Source organism: Haliotis rufescens, unplaced genomic scaffold, assembly GCF_023055435.1.
Source record: "Haliotis rufescens isolate VD_foot unplaced genomic scaffold, xgHalRufe1.0.p SCAF_12, whole genome shotgun sequence".
Lineage (NCBI taxonomy): Eukaryota > Metazoa > Mollusca > Gastropoda > Lepetellida > Haliotidae > Haliotis > Haliotis rufescens.
The window spans coordinates 35,471,106-35,485,365 of NW_025963802.1; the positions used below are offsets into that span (position 1 = coordinate 35,471,106).

The 14,260-nt window shown below is 43.2% G+C and overlaps 1 protein-coding gene across 1 annotated transcript in view; it reads left to right on the plus strand.

Annotated features, from left to right (window-relative positions):
• LOC124136611 (tudor domain-containing 6-like) overlaps nt 1-14,260 on the plus strand; it is a 49,570-nt gene that overhangs the window by 25,892 nt on the left and 9,418 nt on the right. Inside the window, exons 11-22 of the mRNA XM_046502587.2 lie at nt 512-565; nt 2,109-2,208; nt 2,473-2,545; nt 3,591-3,926; nt 5,540-5,641; nt 6,094-6,306; nt 6,965-7,127; nt 7,758-7,809; nt 8,337-8,531; nt 9,707-10,788; nt 11,226-11,336; nt 12,012-12,173. Of these exons, the coding sequence (XP_046358543.2) occupies nt 512-565; nt 2,109-2,208; nt 2,473-2,545; nt 3,591-3,926; nt 5,540-5,641; nt 6,094-6,306; nt 6,965-7,127; nt 7,758-7,809; nt 8,337-8,531; nt 9,707-10,788; nt 11,226-11,336; nt 12,012-12,173 (2,643 nt within the window). The remainder of the gene's footprint in view (nt 1-511; nt 566-2,108; nt 2,209-2,472; nt 2,546-3,590; nt 3,927-5,539; nt 5,642-6,093; nt 6,307-6,964; nt 7,128-7,757; nt 7,810-8,336; nt 8,532-9,706; nt 10,789-11,225; nt 11,337-12,011; nt 12,174-14,260) is intronic.

The window sequence follows — 14,260 nt, forward strand, 5'->3', positions numbered from 1 at the left end:
GGTTTGTTGGCACCATATCTGTGCTCGGGGATTTCACCGAAGCGTAAACGTCTGAGACATGCATCACTTCAGGCTTTCCCCCCACATTAAGCTGACACACCTTGATATAACTGGAATACTGTTTAAAGTGGCGTTAAACCCAACTCACTCACTCACTCTGACCTAAGACACAATTATGCTGCATGTTGATCAGGGTACTCTCCTGTTTACAAGCAACTTCTCTAAAAAGTGACGATACCGCTGTGTGTCACTTTCAAATCACACAAGCAGGTGTATATTAAGCATCAGTCTGTCTTAATATACAGGCACCAGGTGAGCTATTTCGGACTCTTGAAATATTGGACAGTATGTGTTTGACTTTGTTACAATTTGAGAAAAATATTCTCCTAATGAAGGTAAATTTTGTTTTGGGATCATTCTCAGAAGTTGCTTGTTTACAAGTTATTTGTAGCTTCGAGTTGGAGAGCTTGTGTGGACGTCACACGTGACATCCATATTCATTTCTTTACAGAGAAGCCTGTGACAGTGGACAGCGAGCGACCCTGCTTGTTCTGCAAAAAGAAAGGTGAGCTGTGAAAGTTGGTTGTCAACACACTGTTGTTTAACCATATGTGGTTCTTCGATTCTATGTAGTTTAACTGAAGATCTGTGTGGGAATTCCTCATCTGGATGTCAGGCTTGGCGATTTGGTTAATACATGCCTTCATATCCAAGTTGCATAGATCGATGCTCATGATGTCAATCACTGTTTTGTCTGGTCCACACTCAGTTATTTCCCGACTGCCATATATTCCTGGAATGTTGCTGAGTGCAGTGTTAAACAACAAACAAAACAAGTTTAGCCTTGGTGTAGACTGCTAAGACACTGACACCACACCTCATTGACAATCCTAGGCGTAACTAAAAGGATGGTGGTCATTGAACTGTCAGGCTTGAGCGTATTTCTTTTTTAGTATAGTGCACACTTTTCCCCCCAAAAAAAACACAGCTGTGTAGAAGCTGTGCGTATTATACACACCATAATGAGTTTTGATGTGTTGTTCCCCCAACGCAAAGACATAACCGTGAGCATGTAACACCGGAAATACCATGTCAACAAATCCATACTGAAGTATGCAAATTTATCATGTAATTACTCTGTCTGGTTATAAAAAGTGTTCATTGTAGATAAGGACTTTGTAACTTATTTCATTAATTTTATTAAAAATTACCTTTAACATTGTTTTAATTAATTTCATCAAAATTGTGTTATTAACAGCAACCACGGTCAGATTACCACTATTGACGCCTTGAAACGAACATTAGTTGACAGAGAATAGATACACATAATAAATGCCATACTTTGACCCGTTAAAAGTCATATTTGTTGTAGTTTGACGATTCTATGTCAACATGTAGTTCTCGCGATCACGTGCGCAGGAGACTCGATGGTGACTGGTCAAATTGTTTCATTGAAAAATAATAACCGGCAATCAGTATCAGCTGCACCGGAGTGCTACGCTTAGGGTTATTATTGATTTAAATTTATTAAATAAAGGTGCAACTAAAATAACATGATATTGGAATATATTATTCCTGATAAAAAAAATGGTTTCAGATACAATTTGTCCATATCCTTGAATTAAAATCCTTTAAAGTTATATCATTGGGTAAGTATTAACCAAATTAAAAGTAGTTTCCATGAAAACGTGAGTACTGCTGATTGCTTTTCCCGGCTTAGTTTACAAGAAAATATGCAAGGTAATCTTAATCCCTGGATGTAAAACAATGCCTAGCAGAACATTAAATACAATTTAAATACAATTTAAATGGTAGATCAACATGTTTGGTGATTTTCTACCTCAAATTTCATTTCATATGTGTACTGACCAAGTTTCTCCTCACCCGTTAGTTTACCGGAATTCACTGAAGGGATACGGTGTAAATATTTTCTGCATAATAATTAAAAATTTATTTCCAAAATACTGAATCCTCTAGAGAGGGGTGTGCATTATACTTGGGTACACACTATACTCAAGAAAAATATGGTCTTTCCCTTTCGCCTCCTCCTCTCTCATTGCTGCTGACCATTGTTGGGAACTCATTCATACCCCGAGTTTGTTGTCCAGGCAAGCTGCAGTGCGCTCGGTGCAAGATGCCATACTGCTCCTCTGAGTGTCAGCGGAAGGACTGGGAAGGGCGACACAAGAATTGCTGTCAAGAAATAAGGTGAGACAGAATATGCTTATCTTTTCAAATCTGAGAAAAAAAGTTTCTTATTTTTCCAGCTTATTCAGGAATAAATCATTTATTTCTTTTATAAATCCTGGTGCTCCATGTGCCAGAAAATCAAGTGATCAGCCCCTTATCCGCTCATTATCTGCTGATGGTCTGTAGTGTCCAAAATGAAGTTATGGTCCTGAAAGGTATTTATGCGTCAAACTTCAGTGTTTACTTTACACCATGTTTACTGTGTGTTTATTCTGTTCATAGTGAAATGGGAAGTTGTTCGATGGAGGAACTGGAGAACCGGTTTGAGGTTTATGTGAATGACGACTTTTATGAGGTGGGTCATTGTATCATCTAAGGAGACCCGTTAAGATCCGGGTTAGAATAGGTTGTCGGCAACCCATGCTTGCCGTAAAAGGCGGCTGTGCTTGTTGTAAGAGGCTACTAACAGGATCGGGTGGGCAGGCTCGCTGACTTGGTTGATGCATGTCATCGTAACCCAATTATATGGATTGATGCTCATGATGTGAATCACTGGATTGTCTGGTCCAGATATTATTTTTTTCTACAGACGCCGTCATATAGCTGGAATATTGCTGAGAGTGGCGTTAAACAAACTCTTTACAGAATCTTCATTAGCCCGTTTCCGTCTTGAAAAAAACCATACAAGTCAGCCGAGCAGCCTGTACGGACATCGTGTCACACTGTGATGCTTCCCTTGCTTGTCACACCACAGTTGATTCTGTTCACACTTGAGTTGCCATTCAGAGAGTCTGGTTTAAACATAGAATTTATTGTCACTCACTCACTCATTGAAAATAGTTCTTTGTAAGATGTCAACTCATAATGATGTATTTCTTACATGCATTGTGTGCGAACTTTGAGCTGGATATTTGTGTACTTGAAAAGTCAGTACATCCCACTCGTGACAGATGTAACTTCTTGTATGGGAGTGAGTGAGTGAGTTGGGTTTAATACTTCTTTGAACAATATTCCCGTTATATCACGGCAGTTCCATACATATGATGATGTCAAAGCCAGTATGGCCAATCGCTGACATTTTGTAGTCATGGATACAGGGGAAATAACAGTGTGAGAGAAAAGTCACTTCCACATTTCCATTGTTTTGTCAATCAATTATAAAGAAGAAAATTTGTGATGAATTTCTGTGTATATTTTAGTTTAAGTGATACAAATGATACCCAAACTTGTTATTGTATTTTTACCCAAATTACTGGAACACAGAAATAAATTTTGAAATAGGTATCGTTTTTAAATTATACTGAATTACTGTTAAATATTATTTGTGCCTAAATCGTTGCGCCATTTGATGAAACCAACATTTATTTTACGATGTCAAGAAAGTGATTGTTTCCTCACAGCAATATTACAGCAAGACTGGAAGGAAGTCATCACGGGACGTCAGTGACTCCTCCTCTGAAAGTGGGAGGGGTGGTGGGCGTGGCAGCCATGGGCGTGGAGGAAAGACAAACACCAAGGCCAAGCAAAATAAGAAAAAGGGTGAAAACTCTCCTCCTAAAGATAAGAAGCCAGCTAGTGGTGGCCATACTAAATCTCACCAGCAGCCAGCAAGTGCGAAACAGGGTGCAGCTGCAAGTCTAGCCGGCAAGAAAACAGTCTCGAGTCCAAAGGTGGTGACTCGGTTTTTGTTCAAGAACATTACAAAGACACAGCTACCTGTCGGCAGTGCTGTTCAGGTGAGTCTTTGCCCTACGATTGTTGTAAGTCTTTGTTAAGGTGTGGGAGTTATGATCGTCTTAGCGCTAAGATTGCTTGGTGGAACGGGCCTGGGGTCTGTTCCACAAAACGATCTTAGCCCTACGATTGTTGTTAGTCTTTGTTAAGGTGTGGGATTTATGATCGTCTTTAGAGAGATTTAGTCATTATCCAGTCTGTCTGTCCATCAGTGTTTCGTTTCCGGAGCATGACTTGAAAACTGAAAGATTTCATCAAAACTTGGTGCATGTATTAACCATTAACCAGGGGCTGAAATGGTTGTTGCAGGTTGTTGACAGGTTCTTGTTGTTGCAGGTTGTTGACAGGTTCTTGTTGTGGACAGGTGTTTGTTGTTGCAGGTTGTGGACAGGTGTTTGTTGTTGCAGGTTGTTGACAGGTGCTTGTTGTTGCAGGCTGTTGACGGGTGCTTGTTGTTATCCCCCCAGCATATAATGCGGGGGGATAGAGCGATCAGCCAGTCTGTCCGTCCGTCCGTAATCATTTCCTTTTCTGGGGCAGAACTCGAAAATAATTCAGTGTATTTGATCGAAACTTGGCATATCTATCAGTCACATACTGAAGTTGTGCCTTTTGCTATTTAGGAATTTTAGAAATTTTTATTTTTACGTTTCCATCGTAACAAGTTGGACTTAGGTTCTATAAGAGTGGTGTTCGTTTCCGGAGCGTAATTCAAAAACCGTTAAATACTTTCTTACAAAGCTTTGCATGTCTACCGGGCACATACTGAACTGGTGCCTTTTGCTATTTAGGAATTTTTTTTATATTTATTTTTTACATTTCCATGGCAACCAGTTGGACTTAGGTTCTATAGGGCAGAGTTCGTTTCCGGAGCACAACTCAAAACCCATTCAAAACTTTCTTACAAAACTTTGAATGTCTATCAGACTCATGCTGAACTGGTGCCTTTTGCTATTTAGGAATTTTAGAAATTTTTATTATTTACGTTTACATGGCAACAAGTTGGACTTAGGTTCTATAAGGGTGGTGTTCGTTTCCGGAGCGTAACTCAAAAACTGTTAAATACTCTCTTACAAAACTTTGCATGTCTACCAGGCACATACTGAACTGGTGCCTTTTGCTATTTAGGAATTATTATTTTATTTTTTTTAACTTTTCCATGGCAGCAAGTTTGATTTAAGTTTTCACATAGGGTGGGTTCATTGCATGTCCATATATAAAGTACATACTGAACAGGTGCCATTTGATATTAAGGAGTTTTAGAAATGTTTATTTTAGAATTTCCATTGCAGCTATTGATTTGGGACCATAACGTGTTAAAATGGGTGGGGGATATAGATGACTTCGTTGACTATACGCTTGTTTCTTGTAATTTGTCATTTGTTTGCATAAAAAAAACCACAGAAACACACGTTTTACTTTCCATTTCGTATGGATGCGACCATGGTGGATCTTTTGTTGGTAAACAATGTATGCTTCTTAAAGAACATTCTTGACTCATTACATACAGAATTGCACATTTACTTGTGGTTACTTTACAGAAAGCTGACGGGGGGGATATGTCATCTTTCTGATGACTCTTGTTGCAGGTTGTTACAGGTGCTTGTTGTTGCAGGTTGTTGTGACCCACATGGAGAGCCCGACAGAGATCTGGATTCAGCCAGCCGTCTACGAGGAGCTGGAGAAACTGGAGCAGCTGAAGGAGAAGATGAACAAGGTACACTGACCTGTAACTATGGCAACAGTGAATCATTACAATACACAGTCGATGGTGAGAACCAACTGAAATATAAACTGGCTCATGTTCAGAGATAAAATGATTGTTCTAATGGACAATATGCGTTGTTATCATCTGATTGTTCTACATGGACAATATGCATTGTTATTACCTGAATGTTCTGTGTGGTAATCTAGGGACCTGTTTTGTGCAACAAGAACAAGTTACAACACTGTTTTGTTTTGTAACAAGATTTGTCTTTTGTCAAGTTTCTCCTCATTTCTGGGGCCACAGGTAGCCCAGTTGTCTAAGGCGCCGCAATTGGCTGTGCAGAGTAGTGTCCCCTTTGGGCATGCCTGAAACCTATGATTGTGATTTCGAATCCTGATTCACCCGGACTACTTGGGGGGAACCCAGACTGTACTAGTGAGGTATGACATGCTGCCTTTCAGGTCTGTGGCAGCAGCTCGGACAAGGTGACAACGCCGATGGTGGGGGATGTAGTCGCAGGACAGTTTGAGCAGCAGTGGTATCGCGCTGTTGTCAGGTCTCTAAAAGCCCCGGATAATGCCACAGTGTTCTACTTCGACTACGGCAACTCGGCAACCATGACGTACTCGCAGCTTAGGAATGTAACGGAAGAAATGTGCAAACTCCCCGCCCAGGTGAGTGGAAATGAGGATATAACTTCACCATATTGAACGAGGCCAACAATTGCCCCTTCCCATAGTGACACTGAGGGCATTAATTCTAGTTTTAAGGCCCCACACACCGAGTGAGAACATAGTTGTGACATCACTTCTGCCCTTGTTTGGAAGCACAAGGGGTCAGTTTAAGATGCCGCAGTTCACTCTGCAGAGTTGCCTCCCTTGGGCAAGACAGCAACCTGTGGGTTCGAATCCTGGTTTGTCCCAATGATGTTTCCAGGTACTTATGGGTTTCACCAAAACTGGTAAACATATTGAGACCTGCATCACTTTGGGCTTTCCTTCCACAGTAAGCTGACACAACGTGATAGGATTTGAAAACTGTTCAAAAGGGTGTTAAGCCCAACTGCTTCACTCACTCACTCACTCCATCTTTGATTACCCACTGTATTGTATCCTCATTCAATTTTGATACGCCATGGACCTATTAGATGCCACCTTTTGAAGGGTCATCACCACCTCATTCCTGTCTCTAACTTAACACACAATTACTCGCTCGCTCAATCAATCAATCAATCACTCACTCACTCTTCGATTACCCACTGTATTGTATCCTTATTCGATTTTGATTCGCTCGCTCAATCAATCAATCAATCAATCAAATTTCTATCTGCAGGCAGTCCATTGTTGCCTTGACGATGTGCGTCCAGTGAAGGAGGGATGGAGCCAGGAGGTAGTGTCTGTGCTCCACTCCGAGCTGTCACAGGGCGTGTGTGTGTTCCAGGCCGAGGGACAGGAGGAGGGCAGATACACAGGCCAGATGTTCCTACCTGACGGAGGTATGGCTGACTCCAGTAAACAACAGTCCTCAGTGTAGAGTCCTTCCTTCCCCTGTTGACATGCTGGCTGCACCGTTATCACCCTGTAGTGCTTGTGTAGACTACAGTGGGACCTGTTAGGTGCTACAGGAAATCCCACACGCTCCACAGAGTATTCTGTACAGGGCATGCTGGGAGACAGTCATTTATATTAGACAGTAAATATTATTCCAGGAATGTAATCTGTGCTTATATATGAAGGAATTTAAACTCAAAAGAGTCATGTTACGAGTTAAGATAGGTAATGAATAATGTCATTTGTTTGTATTAGCCCAGTACAGCAGTTGTCTCCCCTGTGCATAGCCCATGTCCACTTGTATGTTGTAACATAAACCAATGTTATCTGGGTCCCGTTCCACAAAGCTACGTCCACACAATGATCCCATGGGAATAGGCCCCCAGCCACCAAATCCGTACAGGGAATGCTGGGAGATATTTTGCCCCTAAAACATAATTCGCTCAAAAAATGAACATGGAAGAATACCTATATGCAGAATTCCTGGAGGGGATACTTGACAAGAATGTTGACAAAGAGAAAAGGAAGAAAAAGACTGTATTTTCCACTCTGAACTGACCTGTTGTGTGTTTCAGGGGCACCGGTGAAGGACATGCTCATTGAGAAGAAACTTGCTCGGTCCAAGGGGTGAGTTGTAGTTGTCGAGTCACATGCTTCTTTCTACAAACAGTACCCTGGTACCGATCCCCTAAAGCAATGTTTGTGCCAAGACGATCGTAACTCCCAAATTTCAATATGGGTTTACAGTAGTCCTTGCACTTAGATCATTTTGTGGAACATGGCCCCCATGAGAGTTGCCTCCCTTAGACTGCTGTGAATTGCTCGTTGTTCAAAAGATCAAAATCAGATAAAAATATGAATTTTTAAAGTTTAGTTGAGGGGTGGATAATGGCCCTGCAAGTTTTCCATCCAACAAATTCAACTTACCTGATTCCTCATATTTACATGCCAGCTTGAAACAGCTGGAATAGCATGTACTGTGGCATAAAACAACATTCACTCACTTGGTCACATAAATGAGTCATTGATCAACAAATACACATTTCCCCCCTATGATAAAGGATTTTACAATATATTTAGAGTAAGACTTACAAATGTATGCATTATTAATTTAGTCTCCAGTGATGGATGTTCTGTGGTTTCCATGGTTTCAGCCCCCTGATGGTTGCGGACATGACGTCGCTGTCCCAAACCCTGCAGCTGGGGCAGGAGCTGACCATCCTCATCTTGGACTGTGTGTCGCCCTTCAACTTCTCCGCCCAGCTCATGCAGGCCGACAACGTGGCCAACTTCCGCTCCCTCCTCCAGGACGTGGAGACAGCATGCACCCAGGAGGGACCCCACACCAGGTCAGGACCTGGCAGCCATTGCTTTCTGGCCAGCTTTGAGTTGAACACCCAGGGGCCTGTTGCACAAAGCGATCTTAGCACTTCCAACTGTTAGAAGTCAACATTAAAGTGTGGGAGTTGGGATGGTTGTAGCCCTGAGATTGCTTTGTGTTGCGCAACGGCCCCCTTTGTCAGCTAAACTGACTGAAAGTCAAGCAATTCTAACCATATTTTAGCATGTGTTTTGTTGGATTAGAACAAAATTCAAGGGTAGTTTCCCTTCATTGAGACCTAAGTGGTGAGCCTGTTGTTGTTAACCTTGGGAGTATTGGGCCTTGTACAGCTGTTGTTTACTTCTTGTTTTATGGTGAATATATATGTTTTACACCATGCTACAAATAACATAAATATTGTTCTCAAAGCATCGTCTTTTAGTTTGTTTGACATTCATGAAGGCGGAGGTGGGTGGATCTAGACACAAATCAAACTCCAGTTCCAGTTCAGAGATGCCAACCATTTCGATTTTGAGCCTAAAACTACACTTTTACGCTTGTCCTCCGCCAAATTATGATTTTGGGAAAGGGATTTCGCGAATTGGTTACCTGCATGAACTATCACAGAGAGCAAATTGTTAATGTACTGTGACATGATACGTTCTGCAATGAGAGCCTTGCTTTTAATTGACATCATTTTAAGATAGTCTTTACTTAGTGATACAAGCTCAAGTCATTTTAGCTGGCGATCGATCTTTGCGGTTGCAGAAGGAGATCATTGCATTAACAGTGATACGACTTCAGAACCCAAATCACCACATTGTCTTTCTGAAAAACAGTGGTTGGTGTCACATGATGTTTCATTCACATCTAGGGGTGGTCGGGTAGCCCAGTGGTTAAAGTGTTCGCTCGTCATGCCGAAGACCCAGGTATTGATTCCTGACATGGGTACAATGTGTGAAGCCCATTTATGGTGTTCCCGCTGTGATATTGCTGGAATATTGCTAAAAGCGGAGTAAAACCATACTCACTCACTCATATTTAGCATGAAATTGCCCGTGTACAGGTAATTTCTTATGTATACTCATACAGAATAGTTAATCTTCTTAATCGTTATATCAATATAGCGTGAAACTCCTGATCGCTGACACTCCTCATCACATTCATTTGACTTAATACATCTATATACTTCTTATCTTGCAGCCCTACAGTTGGAGAGTTTGTCATTGGTCAGTTCTCTAAAGATGATGGTTGGTATCGAGCCAAAGTTTTAGAAGTGGACCAGACCAAGGTGAAGGTCCTTTACGTGGATTTCGGCAACGTGGAGGACATTGACTATACACGTCTTCGTGCTGGCAGGGAGGCCTTTGCACAATTCCCAATACAGTGTCTTATTTGCCAGCTTCACGGAGTTACTGCCCCTGAATCAGGAGTCTGGCCAAAAGACGTCACTGACTTGTTTAAAAGACTGGCCGGCACAGGTGGAGTTAGAACGGAAGTCCGGGCAGTTGTGAAGCTGAAACAAGACATACGACTTTGTGTTGAACTGTATGATGTCAATGATGAGCCAATTTCTGTTGCTGTTGCTGGGAAATTGAAAGAACATGTTCCAGGTGTTCCCAAAACCGACACACTGCCCTTGGATGGTACTTCAGTCCAGGTTGCCATCATTGAAGTTGTGTCAAGTGACTGCTTTTACGTGCAGTATGTGCAGATAGAGGATAAGGATGAGGATGCAGCAAGGAAGGTGTTGGTCGCACTGGAGAAGTGCGCGGAGGCTCCCGCGTACACGACGCCGGCCCAGGGAGAAATGGTTGGAGCTAAGTTCAGCGTAGACAAGGACTGGTACAGATCGGTCGTAACAAGCGTCACCGACTCACACTGCAAGGTCATGTTTGCGGATTATGGGAATAGAGAAAATGTACCATTCGCCGACATTAGAAAACTGGACCACTCTGCCTGGTTACTTCCACTCCGCGCCATCAGATGTCGACTGGCAGAAGTACCACAGGGCTCCGCCTCCCACTTGGAGCTCCTCCAGCAACATACAAACACGGTCGTACAGGTCCTGGCTCTATCCAAGACTGATGACATTTACGATGTGAAGGTCACTTTGTTGGATGGGCAATGTTTGAATGATGAGTTGTCTCCCCCTTTGACATCTTCGGCAGTTTACACTCTAAAGGATGTTGCCTTGACAACGCCACCTGATGGCAAGTCACCTGTAATTGTGGCATGTGTTGAACACCCTGGTTCTCTGTACTGCCAACTTGCTGACCAGGATGGTGAGTGCAACGTGTCAGGTGTGCGTAGTGCAAGGACATGTTCTGAAGGCATGACATGTGATATGATAACTGAAATATTTCTTTGGTTTTTGAGACGCAATTAATGGTGTCAGGTCATATATTTCCAAACATAATTTCACATATTTAAAGCTACATGTATGTAGTGTATTGTTCGTGAAGGGCTTTGACAAATGGATACATGAGACTGATGTAGGTGTATGTTAGTCGGTTTTAAGAAAAAAAGAGAATAATAGGAAATCAAGAAATTATTTCATTTTTTGCAATCAAGCATGTCAGATGGGAATCCAGTGATTTTTGGGGATCATTTTGTCAGAGATTGATGGGTGATTTCTCTGTTGTCATGATTAGTAGACAGTCTTTCAGGACATCTTGGACAAGTTCTCGAATATTAACCATTCTGTATCTCTCTTTTACAGTCAAAGAAGCTTTCGTCATTCTGACCCGCAACATGGGGTTGTTCCACAAGGAGCAGACAACTCCTGCTGTTGACCCCCAGTTGAACCAGCTCTTCTGTACGGAATTGGAGGGTAAGTCTGGCACGAGGGAGGGGGATCCAGCACTAGGGAGGGGTGAGTCCGGGACTAGTGGGGGGGGGTGAGTCCGGGACTAGTGTGTGTGTGTGTGTGGGGGGGGGGGGGGGGGGGGGGGGGGGGGAGCCCGGGACTAGGGAGGGGGTAGTGTCCTGGACTAGGGAGGGGGGAGTCCGGGACCCGGGGAGGTGGGAGTCCGGGACCCGGGGAGGTGGGAGTCTGGCACTGGGGAGGGGGGAGTGCGGCACTAGGGAGGGGGAGTCTGAGACTGGGGAGGGATTAGTCCTGGATTTGGGAGGGGGAGGGGAAGTTTGGGACTAAGGAGGGGTTAGTCAAAGAAATACATCACTCCCAGAAAAGCATATTGGTCAAATACTTTCCACTTGCTCAACTATGTTCCAATTAAAAAACAAGGTATTGAATGTTGAAAAAAACAAACAATTTGTTTGATGTGTCACTATTGGGGTGTACAGGACTTATAGACTGGTATCTACACAAGACCATCATGATGTCCACACTTCTCAGCAGATTAGTTTTGTTGGTTTATCAAGATGGTGACTGACACCTAGATGCAATGGCAGGTAATGATCTTTTTTCCCCAAAACTTGCACTACTTTTGACCTCTTGACCTCTGTCCTGCTGGACCTGTCTAACTACGTCTTTTCTCTACAGGTTTGTGGTACCGGTGTGTGGTGGTCGAGCGGAAGGATGTGGCTGTCCGTGTTCGCCTGCTGGATGTGGGATCTCTAGAGGAGATGACAGTGACAGACCTGCGGGCCATGCAGCCAGAGTTCCTAGAGCTCCCGGTTCCAGTGTTCAAGTGTTCCCTGCATGGTGAGGAGACCTATTGGAAAACTGTAACACCAGCCGGTGGATGTAGCAGCAGTAACACCAGCTGGTGGATATGGAAGTAGTAACACCAGCTCGCAGATAGAAGCAGTAACACCAGCTGGTGGATATAGAAGTAGTAACACCAGCTGGTGGATATAGAAGCAGTAACACCAGCTGGTGGATATGGAAGTAGTAACACCAGCTGTTGGATATAGAAGCAGTAACACCAGCTGGTGGATATAGAAGTAGTAACATCAGCTGGTGGATATAGAAGTAGTAACACCAGCTGGTGGATATAGAAGCAGTAACACCAGCCGGTGGATATAGAAGCAGTAACACCAGCTGGTGGATATAGAAGCAGTAACACCAGCTCGTGGATAGAAGCAGTAACACCAGCTGGTGGATATAGAAGCAGTAACATCAGCTGGTGGATATAGAAGTAGTAACACCAGCTGGTGGATATAGAAGCAGTAACACCAGCTGGTGGATATGGAAGTAGTAACACCAGCTCGCAGATAGAAGCAGTAACACCAGCTGGTGGATATAGAAGCAGTAACACCAGCTGGTGGATATAGAAGTAGTAACATCAGCTGGTGGATATAGAAGTAGTAACTTTAGCTGGTGGATATAGAAGTAGTAACACCAGCTGGTGGATATAGAAGTAGTAACATCAGCTGGTGGATATAGAAGTAGTAACATCAGCTGGTGGATATAGAAGTAGTAACACCAGCTGGTGGATATGGAAGCAGTAACACCAGCTGGTGGATATGGAAGTAGTAACACCAGCTGGTGGATATAGAAGCAGTAACACCAGCTGGTGGATATGGAAGCAGTAACACCAGCTGGTGGATATGGAAGTAGTAACACCAGCTGGTGGATATAGAAGCAGTAACCAGCTGGTGGATATAGAAGCAGTAACCAGCTGGTGGATATAGAAGCAGTAACCAGCTGGTGGATATAGAAGCAGTAACCAGCTGGTGGATATAGAAGTAGTAACACCAGCTGGTGGATATAGAAGTAGTAACACCAGCTGGTGGATATAGAAGCAGTAACCAGCTGGTGGATATAGAAGCAGTAACACCAGCTGGTGGATATGGAAGTAGTAACACCAGCTGGTGGATATAGAAGCAGTAACCAGCTGGTGGATATAGAAGTAGTAACACCAGCTGGTGGATATGGAAGTAGTAACACCAGCTGGTGGATATAGAAGCAGTAACCAGCTGGTGGATATAGAAGTAGTAACACCAGCTGGTGGATATGGAAGTAGTAACACCAGCTGGTGGATATAGAAGCAGTAACCAGCTGGTGGATATAGAAGCAGTAACACCAGCTGGTGGATATGGAAGCAGTAACACCAGCTGGTGGATATAGAAGCAGTAACACCAGCTGGTGGATATAGAAGTAGTAACACCAGCTGGTGGATATGGAAGTAGTAACACCAGCTGGTGGATATAGAAGCAGTAACCAGCTGGTGGATATAGAAGCAGTAACACCAGCTGGTGGATGTAGAAGCAGTAACACCAGCTGGTGGATATAGAAGCAGTAACACCAGCTGGTGGATATAGAAGCAGTAACACCAGCTGGTGGATATAGAAGCAGTAACCAGCTGGTGGATATGGAAGTAGTAACACCAGCTGGTGGATATAGAAGCAGTAACCAGCTGGTAGATATAGAAGTAGTAACACCAGCTGGTGGATATAGAAGCAGTAACACCAGCTGGTGGATATAGAAGCAGTAACACCAGCTGGTGGATATAGAAGCAGTAACACCCGCTGGTGGATATAGAAGCAGTAACCAGCTGGTGGATATAGAAGCAGTAACACCAGCTGGTGGAAATAGAAGCTGTAACACCAGCTGGTGGATATAGAAGCAGTAACACCAGCTGGTGGATATAGAAGTAGTAACCCGCTGGTGGATAAAGCATGACAATCCCCATACATTAGACCACACAATACAAAAATTGTTTTGCAGTACATTGAAACCATACTTCAATATTTTGTAAGAGCTGTGTATTTATCCAACTCAGTTGATACGTCCTGCCTTCCCCTGTTGACATGCTGGCTGCACCGTCATCACCCTGTAGTGCTTGT